Source organism: Scyliorhinus torazame, chromosome 1, assembly GCF_047496885.1.
Source record: "Scyliorhinus torazame isolate Kashiwa2021f chromosome 1, sScyTor2.1, whole genome shotgun sequence".
In the NCBI taxonomy this organism is placed as follows: Eukaryota; Metazoa; Chordata; class Chondrichthyes; order Carcharhiniformes; family Scyliorhinidae; genus Scyliorhinus; species Scyliorhinus torazame.
In genome coordinates, this window is record NC_092707.1 from 316,949,973 (window position 1) to 316,974,699 (window position 24,727).

Consider the following 24,727-nt stretch of genomic DNA (forward strand, 5'->3'; position numbering starts at 1 on the left):
TCCCTCCCTCTCTGCTTCTCCTCTACACAGGGGTCTAGGAAAACTGAGTCCAATTGCCATTGGTCTCTTCCTCTCTCATGTGTTGCCATTGGATTCAACCCACAATCCTGCCCTTGTCTCTCCCCTTTGACCCAGTGGCAATGCCCGCCTGCTTGCCTTGGCTAAAAGGCCACCACCACAATCTGTTCCCAGTCCTTCAGTGAGCCCAACAGCAGACTACTCTTCCCCATCTTAAGAGGTCTGTTGCTGCAGTCTGGTAATGGCATGCTCTTCCACCTGGTGTCAATGAAAGAAGGCAACTAAACCATGGCTGACTTCCACAGGCCTCACCTCAGTGCTGCCAGCTTCAAGTCGTCAGATTCTGAAAACCCCTGATCTTCACACACACTTATTTAATTCTTTCCTGCACTAAATCAAACAATAGAATGTAAATTAGACAAAATTACCGTACCAATGAGCTCAATTACCTCCCACCGCATCATAGCAGTAACTCTACCTCAGAGGTTTCAAAATATTGCGAGGCTGATTCAGTCAGAATTACAGAGGGACGCGTTTTGTGCATCAAATTGACTTTTATTTTATTTTAATGGGACTTTCTTCTTAAGCCTTTTGGGTGTTTTCCAATACCAGACCATATTCAGACCTGTCTAGCAATGATGCTTAGATACTTCCACATAATCATACAAATAATAAAATATAATTCATAATCAGAGTTGTGAATGACATTTTTAATATATATTCCACATAGACACGTATATTACATCGATAGGATTTAAAGAGAAATGGATAAATGTTTAGAATAAAAAATTTGAATAGGTATGATGGGAAAAGGAAAAATCATGGGGTGAAGTAGACAGTTCTTTAGGAAAGCTTACACAATGGGCTGAACCTGTCGTCTCATTCTGTGCTGTAAAATTGTGTCATACATGTTTTAGCTGTGCTTTCACACCTCTGAGTCAGGAAGTCATGGGTTCAAATCCTGCTCCAGAACAAGCACAAATTCCACTGGCACTGCAGTGCAGCACCAAGGGAGTGTTAAATTGCTGAAATTGCCATCTTTTGGATGAAATGTTAAACTGAGGCCGTACCTACTCTCTTAGTGGATATAAAAGATGGTTGTGTTGAATTGTGCTGCAACATTGGGGAGAAATTCCTGTACATGCTCAGATTCAGTGTCAGGCTATACTTAAAGTGTGAGATACTTTTTAAGTGCTGCTCTACTAGCTGTTGGTTAATTACGCTGGTTTCTCATAACTATCCTTTGCAACAAAATCAATTAATAGAAAAGAATGCAACTTATCACAGAGCAAACATTTTAACAGTCAAGTTGTTGCAACAATAGATTCCCCCAACCCCCAGTCCAGCAACCAATTAGTTTGGGTGAGATTCAGTCTTGGAAACTAAGACAATATGTTCTTAACAGTGTTGTTTCACTACTGGTAAAAATCAATGAAGAAAGTATTTTGAATGAAATATTTGAACATATCAGCAGCAATTTGGGACTCTAAACCATGTCCTGGGAGAAGAGTTGCACTATCTACCAACTGCGCTAACAAGGCTGTGCAGGAGCACCCTGTACAAAACCTTTTCAACTAGTTCCAATAATGTAAAAGAAAAGTTATTGTTTAGTGGTTAATGTTGCAGTATTAAACTAGCCTTTTTACCATATGGCTGTATTTGTATTTTGTTTTTTGTCTTTTAATTATTCTAATAGTAACACATTATAATTGGTAGCCTTCCATCTAAATATTGCATCGAAGTGCGGACACCTTAAAAAAAATGTACCATCTCATTCTTATGTAGAAATGTTTTGAGTTTGTCCCAACATAAAACTTTGCGGAGTACAGTGGCAATTCTGTGAGAGAATTTGCATGTGCCGGCAGCCACAACACAGGTCAAGTGTGCATGTGCAACTGCTCCTGGCGCCTTTCCAGTCGATGTCAGGAATTAGTGGTAAAAATACCATGGTGCTATTTGAAGAACAGAGCAGTTATTCCAGTTGTCCTGGCTAATATTATATCAGCATCAACAAATCAGAGGAGCTGGCCATTAATCGCTTTATTGTTTGTGGAAGCTTGCAAATTAGCTGCCACGATTCCTGGACCTCCAAAATACTTCACTCACTAATGTGCTTTCAGACATCCTGAGGCTCTGCAACGCATGATGTACATGCAAGTGTAAAAACAATATATATATACATATGCATATAATCAGATTAGTGGATCATACTAGTTGGTGTTATATATGGGTAACAAAAGTAAAAAGTGTTCTTTCTGTGACTGCTTTCCCTTTCACTCCCATTCCATAGAACCATTTAAAGTTAACAGCACAAGAGGCCATTTGGCCCATCTTGTCCATGCCAGCCCGATGACACTGGGTGCACTTTCGAATCCCACCTTCCCGCACCTGGTCCATTGCCCTGTAGCTGACAGCACTTGTGGTGCAGAACCAGGTACTTTTTATAAGATTTTAGGGTCTTTACCTCCACCACTAACTCGGACAGCGAATTCCAGATTCCCACTACCCTCTGCATAAAAAAGTTCTTCCTCATGTCCCCTGGTTTTAGAAACCTCTACCAAGGGAAATAATTTTATCCTGTCCACTCCATCCCTTCCTCATAATTTTGTACACCCCAATTAAGTCATCCTTCATTGTTCCAAGGAAAATAACACCAACCTATCCAATCTCTCCTCATAGCTGCACTTTTCTAGCCCTGACAACATTCTTGTAAACTCCTCTGCACACTCTCCAGAGCAGTTACATCCTTCCCGTAATGTGATGACCAGAATTGCACACAATACTCAGTTGTGGCCTCACCCGTGTTTTACACAATTCCAACATTATACCCTTACTTTTATATTCTATACCTCTGTCAATGAAGGAGAGCATTCCATATGTTTTCTTTATAATCTGGTCTACTTAGGGACCTGTGTACTTGTACGCCAAGATCTCTCACTTCATCTACCCCTCTTAGTATATTCCCATTTATTGTGTACTCCCTATAATTGTTTGACCTCCCTAAATGCATGACCTCTCACTTCTCGATGTTAAATTCCATTTGCCACTTTATCACCCACTCCACCACCCCACTGATATAATTTTGAAGGTACACTGTCCACCACTAGGTCAATCTTTGTGTCGCCTGCAAATTTCCCAATCGTGCTCCCCATGATCGTGACCAAATCGTTAATGTATAACACAAACTTAAGTAAGGGTCCCAACACGGAGTCTTGTGGAACACCACTTGAAATAACTTTCCATTTGCAAGGGCAGCTATCGACCGTTACCCTTTGTTTCCTGTTACTAAGCCAACTTTTTATCTAGTTTGCCATATTGCCCTGAATCCTATGGGCTTTTACCTTTTTGACCAATCTGCCATGTGGGACATTGTCAAATGCCTTGCTAAAATCCCATGTACCAAACATCGACTGCACTATCTTAATCAACCCTTCTTGTCACTTCCTCAAAGAATTCAATCAAAGGCAAGACCTTCCTTTAACAAGTCTATGCTATCCCAGACTAGAACATGCCTTTCTATGTGACAGTTAATCCTATCTCTCAGGATTGATTCTAATTTGCCCACCACTGTTAAGACTAACTGGCCTATAATTATTTAGCATTTCCTTTGATCCCTTTTTAAACAATGGAACCTCATTTGCATTTCTCCAGTCTTCCGGTACCTCCCCTGTATCTCGTGAGAATTGGAAAATCATCCTCAAGAGCATCTATCTCCCTGGCCTCCTTCAGTAGCCTCGGAAACTTAGCAACTTTCAAGGATTCCTACCCTTTGAGTACTTCCTCTCTCTTTATGATTGTCCCATCCAATATCCCACATATTCCTCCTGGATTACTACATCTGCATCATCCACAACCCAAAGATGTGCAGGTTAGGTGGATTGGCCACGCTAAATTGTCCATAATTGGAAAAAATGAATTGGGTACTCTAAATTTATTTTTTAAAAAGTTTGTCCCTACCTGAACTAGCATGAAAATAATTGCATTTATTTAGCACCCTCACAATCTCAGTATGTCCCAAAGCACTTTACAGCCAATGAGCAGCTTTGAAATGTAGCCATTGTTGCAACACAGGAAATCGGGAAGCCAATTTGCACACAGTACGGTAACACAAACAGCAATGTGATAATGAACAGGTACTCTGACGTTTTAGTGATGGTCGTTGAGGAATAATTAAGGATGAGGGTACGGGGAGAACTCTCTTGCTCTTCTTAAAAATAGTGCCAGGACATCTTTTAAATCAACTCGCAAGTGCAGATGGAGCCTTAGCTTAATCTTCATCCGAAAGGCGGCACCGACAGTGCAGTACTCACTCGGTGTAGTTAGCAGGGAAAATCACAAGCTTCCCAACTCCATGTCTAATAAATGGTCCCCATCTCAGAAGCACAAACATAAGAGGGCAGGTTAAAATGCCAGCTCCATGCATTCAGTTGAATCAAAATTAGCATTTAGTCCAGATAATGCCATCTGTTACCATTTGGTAGGTATTAGTGCGTGCTGCATGGTGGAGGTGGAATAAAAACAGATTTCAATCATGCATGCTATTTATTTAAATATTTATTTAAATAATTAGAATGATAATCAGAAGGGGCTGTTTAGCACTGGGCTAAATCGCTGGTTTTGAAAGCAGACCAAGACAGACCAGCAGCACGGTTCGATTCCCGTAACAGCCTCCCCGAACAGGCGCTGGAATGTGGCGACTAGGGGCTTTTCACAGTAACTTAATTTGAAGCCTACTTGTGACAATAAGCGATTTTCATTTTTCATTTCGTAGAAATTCAAAAAAGGTCTATCCCAACAAATTATGAACCTCCATTTCATTGACCCAAGAGTATTAAATTATGTTGTAGTCGTCATCTTACCATTCTGAAACAGACCCCTGTATGGATAAGAGAAAAGAAACAGATTAGCCATATTATCCTACAAAAACTATGAGCCTACATAATGAGCAATATTATTTTACATAAAGCTGGTTTGAAGGACAGAACAAGTGTATCAAAACTCTGCATATGGCCTGTGCCCCCTGCCCACAAATGTTACATCCTAATATTTTTATATTCTTTGAGAAAACAAAAAAAATCAAAAATGAGGGACATTGTAACAAAATTCAGAAACAAAAAAATCTTAACTAACTAAACCAAAATGTCATTGTCGGGGATGATGAAACCCAGCCTCTTGTGGCGCTCACCGGTCACTCGAGACCTGGAGTAACAGGTGGACACCTCCTGCTCCATCTCCGGGGCCACTCGGCTGCAAACGTAGTCATGGTACAGGGGCAGAAAGTCGGGCCAGACGACCCCCTCAACTATCTGCTGTCTGGGCCCGTCAATAGCCACCCTGGGCTTATCCGACACCCCGCCGCACCAGGTGACCAAAGATCAGGAGCGTGGGGCTAAAATGCAACCGAAAATTGAGGAGCAGCCCCTTCAAATAACTGAAAAAGGGGATGAAGTCTCAGGCAATCTATGTACACGTGGAACATGGACTCCTCTTGGCCGCAGAAACGCATGAAGCCTGGGTTACCGTGAACCATCTTATCTTACTGTTGCACAGCCCAGGGGCATGCTACACCCTCCATGCCAGGCCCACAATGAAAAAATGAGTACTCCTATGTAGAGAGCCCTCCATTGGGCCTCCCCCACTGCCAGTCAGAGCACTGCTGTGTCCGGATGGTGGAGGCAGGCAAGGAAGTGGAAGGTGTGGAGCAGCAGGCACACAGAAAACCCCTCCGCATTGAATGGAAAGGCACAGAGAAAATTTTCACGAGATGGCTCAAATTGTGGGCTTACAGATCCCAAGGGAGGTGTCGGAATGCAAGATCAATGTGGAATTCAACAAAGAACAATACAGCACAGGAACAGGCCCTCCAAGCCTGTACCGAACGGGGTCAGTTTGGACAGACGTCTACCACATGCTTGAGCCACCTCAACTCCACGAGTGCCGAGTCCGAGCACCACTGTTTTCAGGCTGTGGAAGTCTTTGGCCATGAGCTGTACATTAACTGATACACTCGGAGTCTAGATTGATTTAAGTGCAGATTCCTGAGCCTGAGCAGCGGCTATTAGGCAGTCATGTTCCAGATCTTGATTAGTTCCCTATAAAAGACAAGCAACTCCTGCAAAGAGGCATGGAGACCTCCCAGGTTTATAAACAGGACCTACAGGTTATAGTTCCATGCCATACACCTGGCAGAAAAAGTACGTCTTCAGAGCACACCATCGAGGAGAGGAAGGTATCATTGCAGAGTCTGGCAGGATGGCAATAATCATGATTAATTTTAAACCACAAATAAACTGGAAAAATCAGGTTGGTAGCAACAGCCTGGATGAGAAGTTCATAGAATGCTTTCCAAATAGTTTATTGGATCAGCACATTCTGGAACCAACCAGGGAGCAGGTTATTTTAGACTCTATATTGTGTAATGTGACAGGATTAATGAATGATCTCTGAGCAAAGGTGTCTCTAGGTAGCAGTGACCACAATATGATTGACTTTTACATCCAGTTTGAAAGAGAGACGAGTGGGTCTAAGATGGGTATCTTAAACTTAAATAAGGGCAACTATGTGGGCACAAAATCTGAGCTAGCTGAAGTGAACTGGGACACAAGGCTAGAGGACAGATCAACAGAGAGGCTGTGGCTGACTTTTAAGGGGATATTTCAGAAGTATATTTCTGCAATAAAGAAAAATTCGAAGAGGTGGACCCACCATCTGTTGTTAATTAAAGTAGTAAGGAAAATATCAAATTTAAGGGGAAAGCATATAGTTGCGCAAAGAAAAGGGGCATGTCAGAAGTTTGATCAGAATATAAAGAATGGCTAAAAGGTTAATCAGGAGAAAAAAGTAGAGGAGAGGAAGCAAGCTAGAAATGTAAAAACGGACAGTAAGTTTCTACAGGTATTGAAAAAGGAGTAAAGTGAGTGTTGGTCCTCAAGAGTGACAATGGGTGTTAATAGTAGATAATAAGAAAATGCAGATGAAAGGAACAAGTATTTTGCTTCTGTCTTCACTATAGAAGGAACAAAAAAGAGAGCTATAAACGAGGAGGTGGAGGTGAGAGAGGAACTTTGTGAAAATACAATCACTAGGGAAGCAGTACTGAGCAAACTTTAGCTGCGGGCCAACAAGTCGGGTCCAGATGGACTTCATCCTAGAGTCTTAAAAGAGATGGTTAATTAGGGTATTTGATGCATTGGTGCTAATTTTCCAAAATTGCTAGATTCTGGAAAGGTTCCATCAGACTGGAAAGCAGAAAATATAACTCCTATTAAAGAAGGCAGAAAACAGGAAACCAAAATCCAGTTAACACCTGTCGCGGGGAAGATGCTAATATTGATCATTAAGGGCTGGGCACTTAGAAAAACTCATGGTAATCAGGAACAGTCAGCATGATTTGTGAAAGGGAAATCATATTTAACCAATTTATTGAAGTTCTTTGAAGGAGTATGTATGGGTCCTTCCTGTTGATTCCCTTATTTCCCCTTTTTTCAATTTTTGCCATTATCATTTTTGATCAATGGATGCTTAATGGACATGTATCTTTAAGTCAAGCAGCAGAGAGAATGGGGCATTCAAAAAGTTGCAACATGAGCAACAGACTCTGTGGCACCCGAGAGATGGGGTGGGACTGTTTGATTGGTTGGCTACTGAATGAATTGGCCAAGAGGCTATATTATTCCTGGTAACAGGTGCTGATCAGATCTTGCCTGAGTGGGATGATTTCCAGAGACCTAAGGAAAGCAGAGTTTGAATTCTGGACACTCAGGGGAAAGAATCTGCTCGCTCTCTCTCTCTCTCGTGTTTTCTCCAGCAAAGCTGCTAAATTTCTGAAACCGCAGAAGCCTGAATCTACAGTGAAAACCATTACAGACTGGAAAGCATAAATCTCGACCGGAAGCTTACTTTGAAGGAATGTGTTCTTAAAAATCAACCAGCTGAAGTAAAGACTCTTATATTTTACTTCTTATTTTACCCCTCATTTCCCCTCTGTATTTGTTTGTGTATATGTATATATATGGGTGGGGGCACGTTAAAGTGGGGGATTAGGATTTAGATGATAGTTAACCAATTGTATTTGCTGCATACTTCATTATAGTCGTTATTAATAAAAGAAAGCAATTGTGTTTGAATTTACTAACCTGGTGACTGTAATTATTGAGTAACCAAGGACCAAAGACGTCAGGTCTTTCCTGACCTGCAGGAGTCTGTGCTAGGGCCTCTACATTTTACAATTCATATCAATGATTTAGATGAGCAAAATGAAGACATGGTAGCTAAATTGTCAGATGTCACAGAGATAGGGAGGAAAATTTTATTTTATTCTTTCATGGGATGTAGATGTCGCGGGCTGAGCCAGCATTTGTTACCCACCCCAAATGCCCTTGAACTGAGTGGCTTGGTAGGCCACTTAAGAATCAACCACATTGACTTCCGGTTGCGGCTATGCGGAGCTAAGTCGCACATTCGGCGGCTCCCGCAAAAACGGACTTTTGGGCTCTTTTCAGGGCCCCCAACGGCACTTTTTTGACTTTTCCCGGTGTGGGAAGGAGTTCATAACAGCTCCCCATCAGTATATGGCTTCTACTAGGAGCGGGGCGACAAAAAAGGTGGTGGTGGACCCGAAGAAGATGCGAGGGAAGAAGACCAAACTGGCGGCGGGCGGAGACCAGGCAGCGTGGATGCAGTGGGTGGAAGAGCAGCAGGAGGGTATCCAGCGCTGCTTCAGAGAGATTAAAACGGACCTGATAGAGCCGATGAAGGCTTCTATTTATAAGCTGCTGGAGACACAGACGGCCCAGGGGGTGGCGATCCGCGAGGCTCGCCAAAAGATCTCTGACAATGAGGGGGCGCACGAGGCGCTCCACAAGAAATGGCAGGAGCGGTGCGAGGAGATGGAGAATCGGTCGAGGCGGAAGAATCTGCGGATTCTGGGCCTCCCAGAGGGGATGGAGGGGCCGGACGTGGGGGCCGATGTGGTCACCATGTTGAGCTCGCTGATGGGAGCACGGTCCTTTCAGGGGCCCCTGGAGCTGGGAGGGGCCCATAGAGTGCTGGCGAGGAGGCCCAAGGCTAATGAGCCTCCGCGGGTGGTGCGGGCGAGGTTCCATTGGTTCGTCGATCGGGAGTGTGTGCTCAGGTGGGCCAAGAAAGAGAGGAGCAGCAGGTGGGAGAACGCGGAGGTTCGAATATACCAGGACTGGAGTGCGGAGGTGGCAAAGAGGAGGGCCGGATACAATCGAGCGAAGGCGGTGCTGCACAGGAAGGGGGTGAAGTTTGGCATGCTGCAGCCGGCGCGACTGTGGGTTACCTACAAGGACCGGCACCATTATTTTGAGTCTCCGGAGGAGGCGTGGGCCTTTGTTCAGGCCGAGAAGTTGGACACAGATTGAGGGTCAGGATGGGCGATTGGGACTGCGGTTGATATGTTATGTTTATTCTTTTTTTGAGGCGGGGAGCCTTTGCATTGCTCCGGGTTTCTTCTTTTTCTCTGTGTTTTTCTCTTTCGTGTCGGTGAGGGTGGTTGGGGCGGGTTGGGCACTGTTTTGGTTGGGTTGGTTGGGGGAGCTCTTGGAGGGGGGTAGGTAAACGGAATAGGGGGGGTGGATGGCGGTGAGATGGGGCCCCGCGGGGGAGGGGGAGACCCGAGACGGGGGTGAGGGGACCGGGCCTGTAAAAGGAGCTGCGTCAGAGGTGGCGGGGCCTGGTAGGTGGAAAGCGCCGGCTTTTTCCCGCGCTGAAGACTGGAGGGGGCGGGCCGGGGCAGGTTGTTTCCCGCGTTTAGAATGGAAGAGGGAGGGGGAGAGCCTATGGATGGGGAATGGGAGAGGAGGGTGTGTCACACAATGGGAGGAGTCGAGGGAGAGGCGCGAGTGGCCAAGGTCAGCAGGAGTCAGCTGACTTGCGGAAGTGCAATGGGAGGAGTAAATTAGCTAGGATGGGTCCTCGCCTGGGGGTGGAATCGAGTTGCTGCTGCTATGGTCAAAGAGGAGCTGGAGCGAGTAGAAGGGGTCAAGACGGGGGTATGCCGCTGTAGGGAACGGGCCGGGTGTGGGGTGCGGGCGCGTGGCTGGCCGAGGAGGGGTCAGGGCTAGTCGGCGGGGGAGGGGGGCGGGTAGCCCCCTGATCCGGCTGATAACCTGGAATGTAAGGGGACTGAATGGGCCGATTAAGCGGGCCCGCGTGTCCGTGCACCTGAAGGGGCTCAAGGCGGATGTGGTTATGCTCCAGGAGACACACCTGAAGGTGGCAGACCAGGTAAGACTGAGGAAAAGGTGGGTAGGTCAGGTGTTTCACTTGGGGGTGGATGCCAAAAATCGAGGGGTGGCGATCTTGGTAGGAAAGAAGGTGTCATTCGAGGCGTCGAGCATTGTGGCAGATAATGGCGGTAGGTACGTAATGGTAAGTGGTAAGTTGCAGGGAGAGAGGGTGGTACTGGTCACTGTGTATGCCCCGAACTGGGACGATGCGGGTTCTATGCGGCGTATGTTGGGTCGGATCCCAGACTTGGAAGTGGGGGGCCTGATAATGGGGGGAGACTTTAACACGGTGCTGGATCCGGCACTGGATCGCTCCAGGTCTAGGACGGGTAGGAAGCCGGCGGCGGCTAGAGTGCTGAAGGGGTTTATGGATCAGATAGGAGGGGTGGACCCTTGGAGATTTGCAAGGCCGGGGGCTAGGGAATTTTCATTCTTCTCACATGTCGATAAGGCTTATTCCCGAATCGACTTTTTCATTTTGAGTAGGGCGCTGATAGCAAGAGTAGAGGATACTGAGTATTCGGCAATAGCCATTTCGGACCACGCCCCGCATTGGGTGGACTTGGAGATGGGGAGGAGAGGGACCAGCGCCCGCTGTGGCGCTTGGAGGTGGGGCTGTTGGCGGACGAGGAGGTGAGCGAGCGGGTCTGAGGAAGTATAGAGAGGTACTTGGAGACCAATAACAACGGGGAGGTCCGAGTGGGGATGGTATGAAAGGCGCTGAAGGCGGTGGTGAGGGGAGAGCTGATCTCCATTAGGGCCCACAAGGAGCGGAAGGAGAGGTAGAGGCTGGTGGGGGAGATGGTGAGGGTGGACAGGAGGTATGCGGAGGAGCCTGAGGAAGGATTGTTGAGGAAGAGGCGTAGCCTCCAGGCCGAATTCGACCTGGTGACCACCAGGAAGGCGGAGGTGCAGTGGAGGAAGTCCAGGGGCGATTTACGAGTATGGGAAAAGGCAAGCTGGAGCTGGCGCATCAGCTTCGGAAGCGGGACGCAGCTAGGGAGATCGGGAGAGTTAAGGACAGGGGAGGGAGTGTGGTGCGGAGTGGGGTTGGCATCAATGGGGTTTTCAGGGACTTTTACCAGGAATTGTATCGATCCGAGCCCCCACGGGAGGAGGGAGTGATGGGCCGCTTCCTGGGCCAATTGAGGTTTCCAAAGGTGGAAGAGGGACTGGTGGCGGGATTGGGGGCCCCGATTGGGTTGGAGGAGCTGATCAAAGGGATAGGAAGCATGCAGGCGGGGAAGGCACCGGGGCCGGACGATTTCCCGGTCGAATTCTATAAAAAATATATGGACCTGTTGGGCCCGCTGTTAGTCAGGACCTTCAATGAGGCAAGGGAGGGGGGGGCTTTGTCCCCGACGATGTCCCGGGCACTGATTTCCTTGATCCTGAAGCGGGACAAGGATCCCCTGCAATGTGGGTCTTAACAGACTGATTTCCTTGCTAAATGTAGATGCCAAGATGCTGGCGAAGGTCTCAGCCATGAGGATTGAGGATTGTGTGCCGCAGATCATCCATGAAGACCAGACGGGGTTTGTGAAGGGGAGGCAGTTGAACGCGAATGTGCGGAGGCTTTTGAACGTTATCATGATGCCGGCGAGGGAGGGGGAGGCAGAGATAGTGGTGGCGATGGACGCTGAGAAAGCCTTCGATGGGGTAGAGTGGGGGTACGTTTGGGAGGTGCTGAAGAGGTTTGGGTTTGGGGAGGGGTTTGTCAGGTGGGTTAGGCTGTTGTATGAGGTCCCGATGGCGAGTGTGGCCACAAACAGGAGGAGGTCCGAGTACTTTCGGTTGCACCAAGGAACGAGACAGGGGTGTCCCGTCCCCCCTGCTCTTCACATTGGCGATTGAACCCCTGGCTATGGCACTGAGGGAGTCCAGGAACTGGAGGGGGTTGATGCAGGGTGGGGAGGAGCATAGGGTGTCGCTTAATGCGGACGACCTGCTGCTGTCTGTGGCGGACCCGGTGGGAGGAATGCCAGAGGTAATGAGGATGCTTAGGGAATTCGGGGACTTTTCGGGGTACAAGCTCAACATGGGGAAGAGCGAGCTGTTCGTCGTTCATCCAGGGGACTGGCGAGCTCCCACTAAAAAGGGCAGAGAGGAGCTTCGGGTATTTGGGGGTCCAGGTGGCCAGGAGCTGGGGGGCCCTGCATAGGCTTAATTTTACAAGGCTGGTGGAGCAAATGGAGGAGGAGTTCAAGAGGTGGGACGCGTTGCCGCTGTCCTTGACGGGTAGGGTGCAGTCAATCAAAATGACGGTGCTCCCAAGGTTTTTGTTCCTGTTCCAGTGCCTCCCCGTGTTTATCCCGAAGGCTTTTTTCAGGCGGGTTAACAGGAGTATAATGGGGTTTGTGTGGGCGCGAGGGACTCCGAGGGTGAGGAGTGTGTTCTTGGAGCGTAGTAGGGATAGGGGGGGACTGGCGCTGCCCAACCTCTGTGGGTACTACTGGGCCGCCAATGCGACGATGGTGCGCAAGTGGGTGATGGAGGGGGAGGGGGCTGCATGGAAGAGGCTGGAGATGGCGCCTTGTGTGGGTACGAGTCTGGGGGCGCTGGCAACGGCGCCGCTGCCGCTCCCTCCAAGGAGGTATACCACGAGCCCGGTGGTGGCAGCTGCCCTCAAAATTTGGGGACAGTGGAGACGGCACAGGGGGGAAGTTGGGGCCTCGGCGTGGACCCCAATACGGGGGAACCACCGGTTCGCCCCAGGAAGAACAGGTGGAGGGTTTTCGGGGTGGCACAGGGCAGGGGTACGTAAGTTGGGGGACCTGTTTGTGGACGGGAAGTTCGCGAGTCTGGGTGAGCTGGAGGAGAAGTATGGGCTCCCCCCCCCGGGGAACACCTTCAGGTACTTACAGGTAAGGGCGTTTGCCAAGCGGCAGGTGGTGGTATTCCCGCGGCTACTGCCACACACAGTACAGCACAGGGTGCTCTCGGGGGGAGTGGGTGCGAGTGGGGAAGATCTCGGAAACTTACCAGGTGATGCTGGAGGAGGAGGAGGCCTCGGTGGTGGTGGTAAAAGGTAAGTGGGAGGGGGAGTTGGGAGAGGAGATTGAGGAAGGGACATGGGCAGATGCCCTGGGGAGGGTGAACTCTTCCTCATCGTGCACGAGGCTCAGCCTCATACAGTTTAAGGTGCTGCACTGTGCACACATGACCGGGACAAGGATGAGCCGTTTTTTGGGGGGTGAGGACAGGTGTGTTAGGTGCTCAGGGAGCCCAGCAAATCACACCCATATGTTCTGGGCGTGCCCAGCGCTGGACGAATTTTGGAAGGGCGTAGCGAGGATGGTGTCGAGGGTGGTCGGATCCAGGGTTAAACCATGCTGGGGACTCGCAATATTTGGGGTGGCAGAGGAGTCGGGAGTGCAGGAGGCGAAAGAGGCCGGAATTCTGGCCTTTGCGTCCCTGGTAGCCTGGCGAAGGATTCTCCTTCAGTGGAAGGATGCGAGGCCCCCAAGTGTGGAATCCTGGATCAGCGATATGGCGGGGTTCATTACATTGGAGAGGGTGAAATTCGCCTTGAGAAGGTCGGTACAAGGGTTCTTTAGGCGGTGGCAACCGTTCTTAGACTTTCTGGCAGAACGATAGACATTGGTCAATGGCAGCAGCAGCTCGGGGGGGGGGGGGGGGGGGGGGTTACTTTATTCCTGTTTTTGTTATTTACACTGAAGGGTCTGAGGGGGTGTATATACCTGTTGTGTTAAGTTGGGGTGTTAATGTTAATTTATTATTTATGTACAGGGGGGAGGGGGGTATGTACTTAACCCTGTTGGGTTTTCTTTTTTTTTTCTCATTTTGTTCGTGATATTTTATGAAAACCTTTAATAAAAATTATTTTTTAAAAAAAAGAATCAACCACATTGCTTTGGGTTGCGGGGCGAAACCCATACAAACACGGTGGAAATGTGCAAACTCCACATGGACAGTGACCCCTGTGGTGTTGGCTGCTCTGAGGTACAGACGAACCAACACGGTTGCGATTGGTTCAACGCAGTTTTATTCCAACTAGTTATTTACACATCTGACTTGGTACTCAGCACGTGGTGACATTGTGAGTGTCTTGTTAATGAGGTCCTGGCCTTGTCCTGTCTCCAGATGGACTGGCCAGAAGGTGTCGTGTTTCTTGTCTTATACTGTTTCTGCTCTTGTCTGTGATTGGCTGTTGTGTTATGTGTGCTAATTGGTCTGTTGGTCTGTCTATCATTATGTGTGTGTTGTGATGTGTGTTTGAATATCATGACAGCCCCCCTTTTTTACAAGATTATGTGCCTACGTGGTTATAAATATAAATGTGTCCTGAGTGCAGCTGAAGGTGTGTGTGCGTGATATTTACAGCATGTACATGTGGCGTAACTATATACAAGGGGCGATGTCAGGTGTGACATGCTAACGAGGTTGTACCATAACAAAAGAAGAATGACGTTGAAATTTGGACCGATCAAACGAGGCCTGGAATGATAAAACAGTGACATGTTTCATACAGTAGTTGCTAAAATTTGACGTGTGAACAGTCTCATAAGTCCAGTCTAGTAGGCGGGCGACGAATTCGGGTTGACCGCCTCAAGGGTGGGTCGAGAACCACCGGCTGAGGTGCGAGCTTGGCCACGGGCGGCGACAGAAGGGGCATGGTCTGTGGCAGCTCCACGAAGTCACTATCAGGAACCAGTGGAGGACACGGCGTCTGTGTATGGTTCCGTTGCGAGCGTGGAATTAGGCGAAGGGCTCGGCGATTGCGCCTACGCACGGATCCATCCGGCATGCGTACCAGGAACGAGCGGGGAGCCACGCGTCGGAGAACTTCGGCAGGTGCTGACCAGCCACCGTCTGGTAGGTGAATGCGGACGTTGTCTCCAGGGGCCAGGGAGGGAAGATCAGTTGCCCTTGTGTCGTACGATCTCTTCTGGCGATCGTGCTGCAGTTGCATCCTATGCAGTACCGGAGCATGGTCTATTGTTGGTGCCAGAATGGAAGGCACAGTGGTTCTGAGGGCGCGACCCATCAGCAGCTGTGCTGGCGAAAGACCCGTGGCTAGTGGGGCCGAGCGATAGGCCAGCAGGGCGAGGTAGAAGTCCGATCCGGCAGCAGCAGCCTTGCAGAGGAGCCGCTTGGCAATGTGAACGCCCTTCTCCGCCTTTCCATTGGACTGGGGATGCAGAGGGCTGAACGTCACGTGTGTGAAGCCATACGAGGCCGCAAAGGACGACCATTCATGGCTGGCAAAACAGGGCCCATTGTCCGACATGACAGTCATCGGAATGCCGTGGCGAGCAAAGGTGTCTTTGCAGGCCCTGATGACAGCAGACGACGTCAGATCGTGCAGGCGTATGACTTCTGGGTAATTGGAGAAGTAGTCCACTATGATAACATAGTCCATGCCAAGCGCGTGAAATAGGTCGACACCCACCTTCGCCCAGGGGGACGTCACCAGCTCATGGGGCAGAAGCGTCTCAGGAGGTTGCGCCGGCTGAAACCTTTGGCAGGTTGTACAGTTGATCACCATGTTGGCAATATCGTCACTGATGCCCGGCCAGTATACCGCCTCTCGGCCCCTCCAGCTGCAATTCTCGACCCCCAAGTGGCCTTCGTGTATTTGATCGAGAACCAGCTGGCGCATACTGTGCGGAATCACAATCCGGTCCAGCTTCAGAAGGATCCCATCAATGATGGCTAGGTCGTCTCGTACATTATAGAACTGCGGGCACTGCCCTTTGAGCCATCCTCCCGTCATGTGGCGCATCACTCGCTGTAAAAGGGGGTCGGCCGCTGTCTCTCGGCGGATGCGGTCCAGACTGGAGTCGTCAGCCGGCAGATTTGCCGCTGTCAAGGCCACCTGTGCCTCGACCTGACATACGAACCCCTCCGCATCTGGCGGCGTGCTCACTGCTCTGGATAGGGCATCCGCCACGATGAGGTCCTTCCCTGGAGTGTAGACCAGTTGGAAGTCGTACCTCCTGAGTTTAAGTAGGATGCGCTGGAGGCGAGGGGTCATCTCGTTCAGGTCCTTGTTTATTATGCTGACCAGGGGGCGGTGGTCAGTTTCGACCGTGAACCGTGGAAGACCATAGACGTAATCGTGGAACTTGTCTAAACCGGTTAGCAAGCCCAGGCATTCTTTTTCGATTTGCGCATAGCGCTGCTCTGTGGGGGTCATGGCCCGCGACGCATAGGCAACCGGGTCCCATGACGACGTGTCATCCCTCTGCAGGAGCACTGCTCCAATGCCGGATTGGCTGGCATCAGTTGAGATTTGGTGGGACGAGACGTGTCGAAGAACGCCAACACTGGTGCCGTGGTGAGTTAGCGTTTGAGCTCCTCCCATTCCAGCTGGTGTGTGTGTTGCCACTGGAACTCTGTAGATTTTTTGACGAGGTGGCGCAGAGTCGTTGTGTGGGAGGCAAGGTTGGGAATGAAGTTCCCTAGGAAGTTGACCATGCCAAGGAAGCGTAGCCTTCTTGTCGGCCGGCTGCGGCATGGCTGTGATGGCGCTCACCTTATCTGCATCCGGAAGGACCCCTGACCGGGAGATATGGTCCCCCAGGAACTTCAATTCGGTCTGGCCAAAGGCGCACTTGGCTCGGTTGAGGCGCAGGCCGTTTTCCCGTATGCGGGCAAAAACGCGCTGGAGACGATGTATGTGCTCCTGCGGTGTGGTGGACCAGATGATGACATCGTCCACATATACGCGCACCCCTTCGATGCCTTCCATCATCTGCTCCATGATTCTGTGGAAGACCTCGGATGCCGAGATGATGCCAAATGGCATCCGGTTGTAGCAGAATCTGCCGAAAGGGGTGTTGAAGGTACATAGCTTTCGGCTGGACGGGTCCAGTTGGATCTGCCAAAATCCTTTAGAAGCATCCAGTTTCGTGAATATCTTCGCTTGGGCCATTTCACTGGTGATCTCCTCCCGTTTGGGTATGGGATAATGTTCCCGCATAATGTTATTATTGAGGTCTTTGGGGTCTATACAGATGCGGAGCTCGCCAGAGGGCTTCTTGACACACACCATGGAGCTGACCCATGGCGTGTGCTCCGTGACCCTGGATAGGACCCCTTGGTCCTGGAGATCCTGCAGCTGCAGCTTGAGGCGGTCTTTAAGTGGCGCAGGAACCGTGCGAGGTGCGTGGACGACCGGGATGGCATCCGGTTTGAGGCGAATTCGGTAGGTGTATGGCAGTGTTCCCATGCCTTCGAATGCCTCCTGGTTGTGGGCAAGGAGCGATTGGAGCTGTGCGTTGAACTCTGCATCCGGAAATCAGACGTGCCGTCTGGAGAGAGAATTCGTTGCACAAGGTGGAGAGCCTTACATGCCTGTGCTGGGCAGGGATTCCTTCGATGAGCCAACTATCTCGAACGAGAGTGTGGCCGTGTGTGTGTTGTGTGTCACATGGAGCTGGCAGGATCTCATGGCCGGGATAACGTTCCCGTTGTAGTCGACCATCTTGCACCGGGATGGCTGGATTGGTGGTCTGACCTTCATGGCATAGAATGCTGACCATGCTATGAGGTTGGCGGAGGCGCCAGTCTCCAGGCGGAAAGTGATCGGCGATCGGTTGACCGTCAGGGTGGCACTCCATTCATCGGCCGGATTGATGGTGTTGACCCGGTTCACATCAATGACCGCAACCCGGAAGGCGTCTTGGTCATCTGTGTCGTCGGTTTGGATGTCGTGATGTGGAGGTTGGATGGTCCGCACGTGTCTGCGAGGTTGTCGGAGATGTGGAAGATCCACAGGTTGAGCCGCTCGACAGTAGGCAGCGTAGTGGCCCATCTTGCCACAGCGTAGGCATTGTCGGGTTTTTGCAGGACATTGCCCTTTTAAATGTACAGCTCCACAGTTGCCGCAGTCATGACGTCATGGCGTTCGTTACGCCACTGCACATGCGCAGTTCGGTCTTGCGTCGGGCGCGCCTGCGCAGCACGTCCCTCAGTGTTGCCGTAGGTTTTGCCGCGCACAAACGCGGGAGGCCTCAAAAAGCGCGCAAAACGGCCGTCCTCGTCCGGGCCGCGGGCCGGGAGAAACTCGATTGCCTGGATGCGTTCGGCCTCGTGGGCGGCCTGGCTTGCCGATTCGATCGCTTGGGACCCCCTCCGTGCCGATTCGGTCGCCTGAAATTGGGCATAGCGGCTGGTCGCATTTTCATGTAGGACACAGGCTTCAACTGCAGATGCTAAGGTCAGGCCTTTAATTTTTAGAAGCTGCTGGCGTAGGCCACTGGAGGCAACGCCAAAAACGATCTGGTCCGGATCATGGACTCTGAGGTGGTGCCGTAACCGCAGGACTGCGCGAGTATGCGGAGGTGCGTCAGGAAGGACTGAAAGAGCTCATCCTTACCTTGTAGGCGCTGCTGAAAGATATATCTCTCAAAGCTTTCATTGACCTCAACGTTGAAGTGCTGGTCGAGCTTGAGGAGGACCGTGTCATATTTAGATTTGTTCTCGCCTTCCGCGAACCACAAGGAGTTGTATACATCGATGGCGTGCTGACCTGCGGTAGTGAGGAGCATGGCAATCTTTGTTTCATCTGAGGCGCCCTGTTTTTCGTTGGCTCGCATGAACAGTTCGAATCGCTGCTTGGAGAGTTTCCAATTGGTGCCCAGGTTCCCAGCGACTTGCAACGACTGCGGTTTGTTGTGGGTGTCCATGGCTCAGGATGGCAGATTTGCCGGTAAGTATCGATTCACTCACTGGTACCATGTGGTGTTGGGTGCTCTGAGGTACAGACGAACCAACACGGTTGCAATTGGTACAACGCAGTTTTATTCCAACTCGTTATTTACACATCTGACTTGGTACTCAGCACGTGGTGACTGTGTCAGTGTCTTGTTAATGAGGTCCTGGCCTTGTCCTGTCTCCAGATGGACTGACCAGGAGGTGTCGTGTTTCTTGTCTTATACTGTGTCTGCTCTTGTCTGTGATTGGCTGTCATGTTATGTGTGCTAATTGGTCTGTTGGTCTGTCTATCATGATGTGTGTGTTGTGATGTGTATTTGAATATCATGACAACCCCGAGCCGGGATCGAACCTGGGACCTCGGTGCCGTGAGGCAGCAATGCTACCACATGAAAATCTTGACTTTAAATCAGTTTCCCATGGAGACAAATTTGGGATCCAAAAAAGTTCAACTCCTATTCCCCAACTCTGTTGGAAAATTCTAGCCAATTCACTCTGCTCTCTCTTCACGGGTGGTGCCTAGACTCCCTTAAGCTTCCCCCATTAGAAATATGCAGTTCTGTATTTTCTTCTTTGTTCAGTGATGTAGTGCGGTGTATTGGCAATAAATGTAACTGTTCCTCAGAATTATAAGAATACAGGAGAGCTCAGACTCTACAGGCACCTAAATTCAAAATAAAAGAAACCAGTTATATTCAATAGAGTGTGGTAAATATTAATACTGGGATTCTGTGACAATGGACCAGATTTACAGAATGGAGGTTATGCTCTTTAATTTCAGTTTTGAAAATGACTGATGTACTGTGCTCAGAATGCACAGATAGTTGATTCTTCAACTGTTCTGAGGAAATAACTGATCAAAACCTGAAGAATGACAGAATTTTAAAAATGTAAGATCATGTAGCTTTCTATCTAGTATTTTAAAGTATTATTTGATCATAGAATGTTTTATTCAAAAAACATTGAGTGATTCAAATAATTCCCCTTCTTTCAAATGTTAATCTCCTGGCGGGCTATCGCCAGGGTCCCAGGTTCGATTCCCGCTTGAGTCACTGTCTGTGCGGAGCCTGCACGTTCTTCCTGTGTCTGTGTGGGTTTCCTCCCACAAGTCTCGAAAGACGGGCTGTTAGGTGAATTGGACATTTTGAATTCTTCCTTTGTGTACCCGCTGGAATGTGGTGACTAAGGGATTTTCACAGTAACTTCATGGCAGTGTTAATGTAAGCCTACTTGTGACAATAATAACGATTTTGTCATATTATATTAAACTCATGGCAGTGGTTATTGTTTTCTCAATTCGTTGCATTTTTACTGAGTCAAGGAATAATATTACAAGAAATAATCACGACAAGGATAAATGATCTATTATGTACAAGACTCCAAGATATTTTAGATACAGAAAATGCTGGGAACACTCAGTAGGTTTGGTAGCAACTGTGGAGAGAAAAAAAAATAACGTTTCTGGTCGATAATGTTTTTGCTGAATTTTCTGGAAGACCACAACTCAAAGTCGATATACTTTAAAGGAAAATATTTGACAGTAACGCGAGTTACCAGAATTAGAATAATTGGCGGCTGTAAACTTGGGCACCAACTCTGGGCCCATGGTGACTGTGCAAAAAGACATGTTTATTTCTATGCCATTACTAACAGCCCTCAGTGCATCAGAAAATGTGAGCTGTCCGCTGCTGCTGCCCTCAATTGGGCGCTTCGGGGACCGACCGCCTTTCACAACAAATATCCTAGCCTATTCCTCTCTGGACATGTTATACTTTCCATTCATATTCGACGAACGAGTCTCAGTCGAAAACACGCCAGCAGTTTTTTAAACAACATTTTCCAAAACACTGCCCTTTCGCTGTAGGAGGGGCGCCAAGGCACCACAAGGCCAACCCTTTCCTGCTTCGGTTACAAACATAAAACCTCCCCGTTTTAATTTAAATTCAGCTGCCGATGCGGTCCCAAGGCGATTTGACAAATCGCAAGTCCGGCCTTGGTCTGAGGCGAGTGTCCGGCGGTTTTGACCGTCGAAGGCTCTATTTTAATCTCCGCACTTACCCTGCACTCGGCCCCTGATCTCATAATCTATCGATTTGAATCGAGCTGCCACTGAGCCCACCTTCGACATGATCGCCAGTAAACTAAAGCAAATGGCTGCGTTAGCCGCACTGCACATCAAGACGGGCCTCCTCCCCCCCCAGCACACTCAGTCCGCTCCGGCCTTGCCCGCCCCCCTCAGCCGGATGTCCGTCTCGTCCACTCCACTCCACCCCCTTTCCGCAGCTTTTCCTGATCCACCCCCACATTCATCGCCAACAATTGTCGCCCCCCCCCCAATAAAATGAGGTACAGAGGTGATGATCCAAACTCATTCCACCCAGTTAGCTGTGGGCGGCGGGGGCAGATCGCCCCTGGGCGGACGTGGTGGTGCTTCCACCAGATAATCAGAAAGTGCGATTTTAAAAAACTTTCTGGGTGCCTATTTCACCAGTCACTGAAATTCATAGAACATACAGTGTAGAAGCAGGCCATTCGGCCCGTCGAGTCTGCACCGACCCACTTAAGCCTTCACTTCCACCCTATCCTGGTAACCCAAGAACCCCTCCTAACCTTTTTTGGTCACTAAGGGCAATTTATCATGGCCAATCCACCTAACCTGCATGTCTTTATACTGTGGGAGGAAACCAGAGCACCCGGAGGGAACCCACGCAGACACGGGGAGAACGTGCAGACTCCGCACAGACAGTGACCCAGCAGGGAATCGAACCTGGGACCCTGGCACTGTGAAGCCACAGTGCTATCACTTGTGCTACCGTGCTGCCCACTGTTTAAGTTCCTCTTTAAAATGGCACATTTGAACATTCATCTACAACAATATGTCTCATGTCTGTTGTGCTCAGTTAAATATCAGCACAATGCAATAAGATGTCATGCTATTCTGGGCTGGTGTGTTCAACAAACAAGCAAATTTGCGGCATCATTCAATAAGCGCATGGTTGATTTGATTGTGTCCTCAACTCCACTTTACTGCCACTTTACCCTTCCCCCCCCTCCCCCAATAACGGTTTTGATCATTGATCAAAAATCTGTCCAATCAGTCCTTAAAATATACAATGACTCACCCTCCACTTCTCTCTGGGGGAGTGAATTCCAAAAATGAAAAACCCTCTGGGAGAACTTTCTCCTCATCTATGTCTTAACAGACTCCTTTATTTTGATGTGGAGATGCCGGCGTTGGATTGGGGTGAGCACAGTAAGAAGTCTTACAACACCAGGTTAAAGTCCAACAGGTTTGTTTCGATGTCACTAGCTTTCGGAGCGCTGCTCCTTCCTCAGGTGAATGAAGAGGTATGTTCCAGAAACATATATATAGACAGATTCAAAGATGCCAGACAATGCTTGGAATATGAGCATTAGCAGGTGATTAAATCTTTACAGATCCAGAGATGGGTTAACCCCAGGTTAAAGAGGTGTGAATTGTGTCAAGCTAGGACAGTTGGTAGGATTTCGCAGGCCAGATGGTGGGGGATGAATGTAATGCGACATGAATCCCAGGTCCCGAAGCGTGGTACATTGGCGAGACCATGCAGACGCTGCGACAACGAATGAACGGACATCGTGCGACAATCACCAGGCAGGAATGTTCCCTTCCAGTCGGGGAACACTTCAGCAGTCAAGGGCATTAAGCCTCTGATCTCCGGGTAAGCGTTCTCCAAGGCGGCCTTCAGGACGCGTGACAACGCAGAATCGCCGAGCAGAAGCTTATAGCCAAGTTCCGCACACGAGTGCGGCCTCAACCGGGACCTGGGATTCATGTCGCATTACATTCATCCCCCACCATCTGGCCTGCAAAATCCTACCAGGTTTGACCAATGGAACTTCAGACTCTCGGGTGCTGCAATACCTGATGATACCACATTCACCCCCTGTTAAAAAAAGAGTCCGGCGGGTGTGGTGGCTACAACAGTATTCAACATGGTATGATCAGATATGGAGGTACCGTGATACCTCCTTACAATGTTTAGAAGATATTTACAGTCATGTATCGAGGAATTAAGGGCTATGGAGAGAGCGCGGGTAAATGGAGTTGAAATCAGCCATGATTGAATGGTGGAGTGGACTCGATGGGCCGAATGGCCTTACTTCCGTTCCTATGTCTTATGGCAGATATATACAGTCAGTGATTATTATTTACAGTTACAGATCGGTTAAGATGAAGCAACCCGTTGGTCGGGTGCCCTGGTCGTCCTCTGGGATCGTCTGGGCCTCGGTGGTGGTTCCGGTGGGAGTCCAGGCGTCTGCGACAAAGGAGTGTGGCTTCGGCCTCCATGGCAGCTTCGACACCCCTAGACGGCGCTGGTGGGGAAAACGGTTGACCTGGGAGGGGGGCGCCTGTAGGGGGCGTCGGTGGGTGGGCGGGCCCAGGCAGGAGCGGCGGGAGGATTGACCCTCCTGTGAGGTGCTGCAGAGGTGGGGGTGGGGGGGGGGGGGGGGGTTGGGGTGCGCGCAGGGTTCCGGCAGGCGGCAGGTCCCGTAGGGAGCCCGTATCTTGTCGGCCGTCAGGGAACGCCACGGAGGCGTACTGGGGGTTAGCGTGCAGCAGATGGACCATCTCGACCAACAGGTCCGACTTGTGTGCCCGCACGTGTTTTCGGAGCAGGATGGGTCCGGGCGTCGCTAGCCAGGTCGGGAGCGCGGTCCCGGAGGAGGACCTCCTGGGGAAGACAAGGAGATGTTCCTGAGGTATCTGATTGGTTGTCGTACAGAGCAATGATCGGATGGAGTGGAGGGCCTCCTGGAGGATTTCTTGCCAGCGGGAGACTGGGAGGTTCCTGGACCGTAGGGCCAGTAGGACGGTCTTCCAGACCGTTCCGTTCTCCCTCTCTACCTGCCCGTTTCCCCGGGTGTTGTAACTGGTGGTCCTGCTTGAGGCGATGCCCTTGCTGAGCAGGATTTGACGCAGTTCGTCGCTCATAAAGGAGGACCCTCTATCGCTGTGTATGTAAGCGGGGAAACCAAACAGTGCAAAGATACCATGGAGGGCCTTGATGGCGGTGGTGGCGGTCATGTCGGGGCAGGGGATGGCAAAGGGGAACTGGGAGTACTCGTCAATCACGTTCAGGAAATACGTGTTGCGGTCGGTGGAGGGGAGGGGGCATTTGAAGTCCATGCTGAGGCGTTCAAAGGGACAGGAAGCCTTTATCAGGTGTGCCCTCTCTGGCCGGTAGAAGTGCAGTTTGAACTCCGCGCAGATTTGGCAGTCCCTGGTGGCTGTCCTGACCTCCTCGATGGAGTAGGGCAGGTTGCGGGTCTTAACAAAGTGGAAAAAGCGAGTGATCCCGGGGTCGCAGAGGTCCTCGTGGAGGGCTCGGAGGTGGTCCACTTGTGCGGTGGCACACCACGGGGCAGGGCGTCAGGAGGCTCATTTAGCTTCCCAGGACGATGCTAGATCTCATAGTTGTAGGTGGAGAGTTCTATCCTCCACCGCAAGATCTTGTCGTTTTATATCTTGCCCCGCTGTGCATTATCGAACATGGATGCCACCGAATGTTGGTCAGTGAGGAGAGTGAATCTCCTGCCAGCCAGGTAATGCCTCCAGTGTCGCACAGCTTCTACTATGGCTTGGGCCTCCTGTTCGACTGAGGAGTGGCAGGATTTGGAAGCATGGAGGGTACGGGAGAAGAAGGCCACGGGTCTGCCCGCTTGGTTGAGGGTGGCTGCCAGAGCTACGTCGGACGCATCGCTCTCGACCTGGAAGGGGACAGACTCTTCAA

At 49.9% G+C, this 24,727-nt stretch overlaps 1 protein-coding gene across 3 annotated transcripts in view; it reads right to left on the reverse strand.

Annotated features, from left to right (window-relative positions):
• Window positions 1-21,175, reverse strand: part of LOC140424443 (acylphosphatase-2-like) — a 257,503-nt gene extending 236,328 nt beyond the window's left edge. For all 3 annotated transcript variants that reach the window (XM_072507867.1, XM_072507868.1, XM_072507866.1), the window contains exons 1-2: window positions 21,012-21,175; window positions 4,878-4,894 (exon numbers count right to left, since the gene is read on the reverse strand). In XM_072507867.1, coding sequence (XP_072363968.1) covers window positions 4,878-4,894; window positions 21,012-21,129 — 135 coding nt within the window. In that variant the 5' untranslated portion in view covers window positions 21,130-21,175. The remainder of the gene's footprint in view (window positions 1-4,877; window positions 4,895-21,011) is intronic.
• Window positions 21,176-24,727: the final 3,552 nt, after the last annotated feature.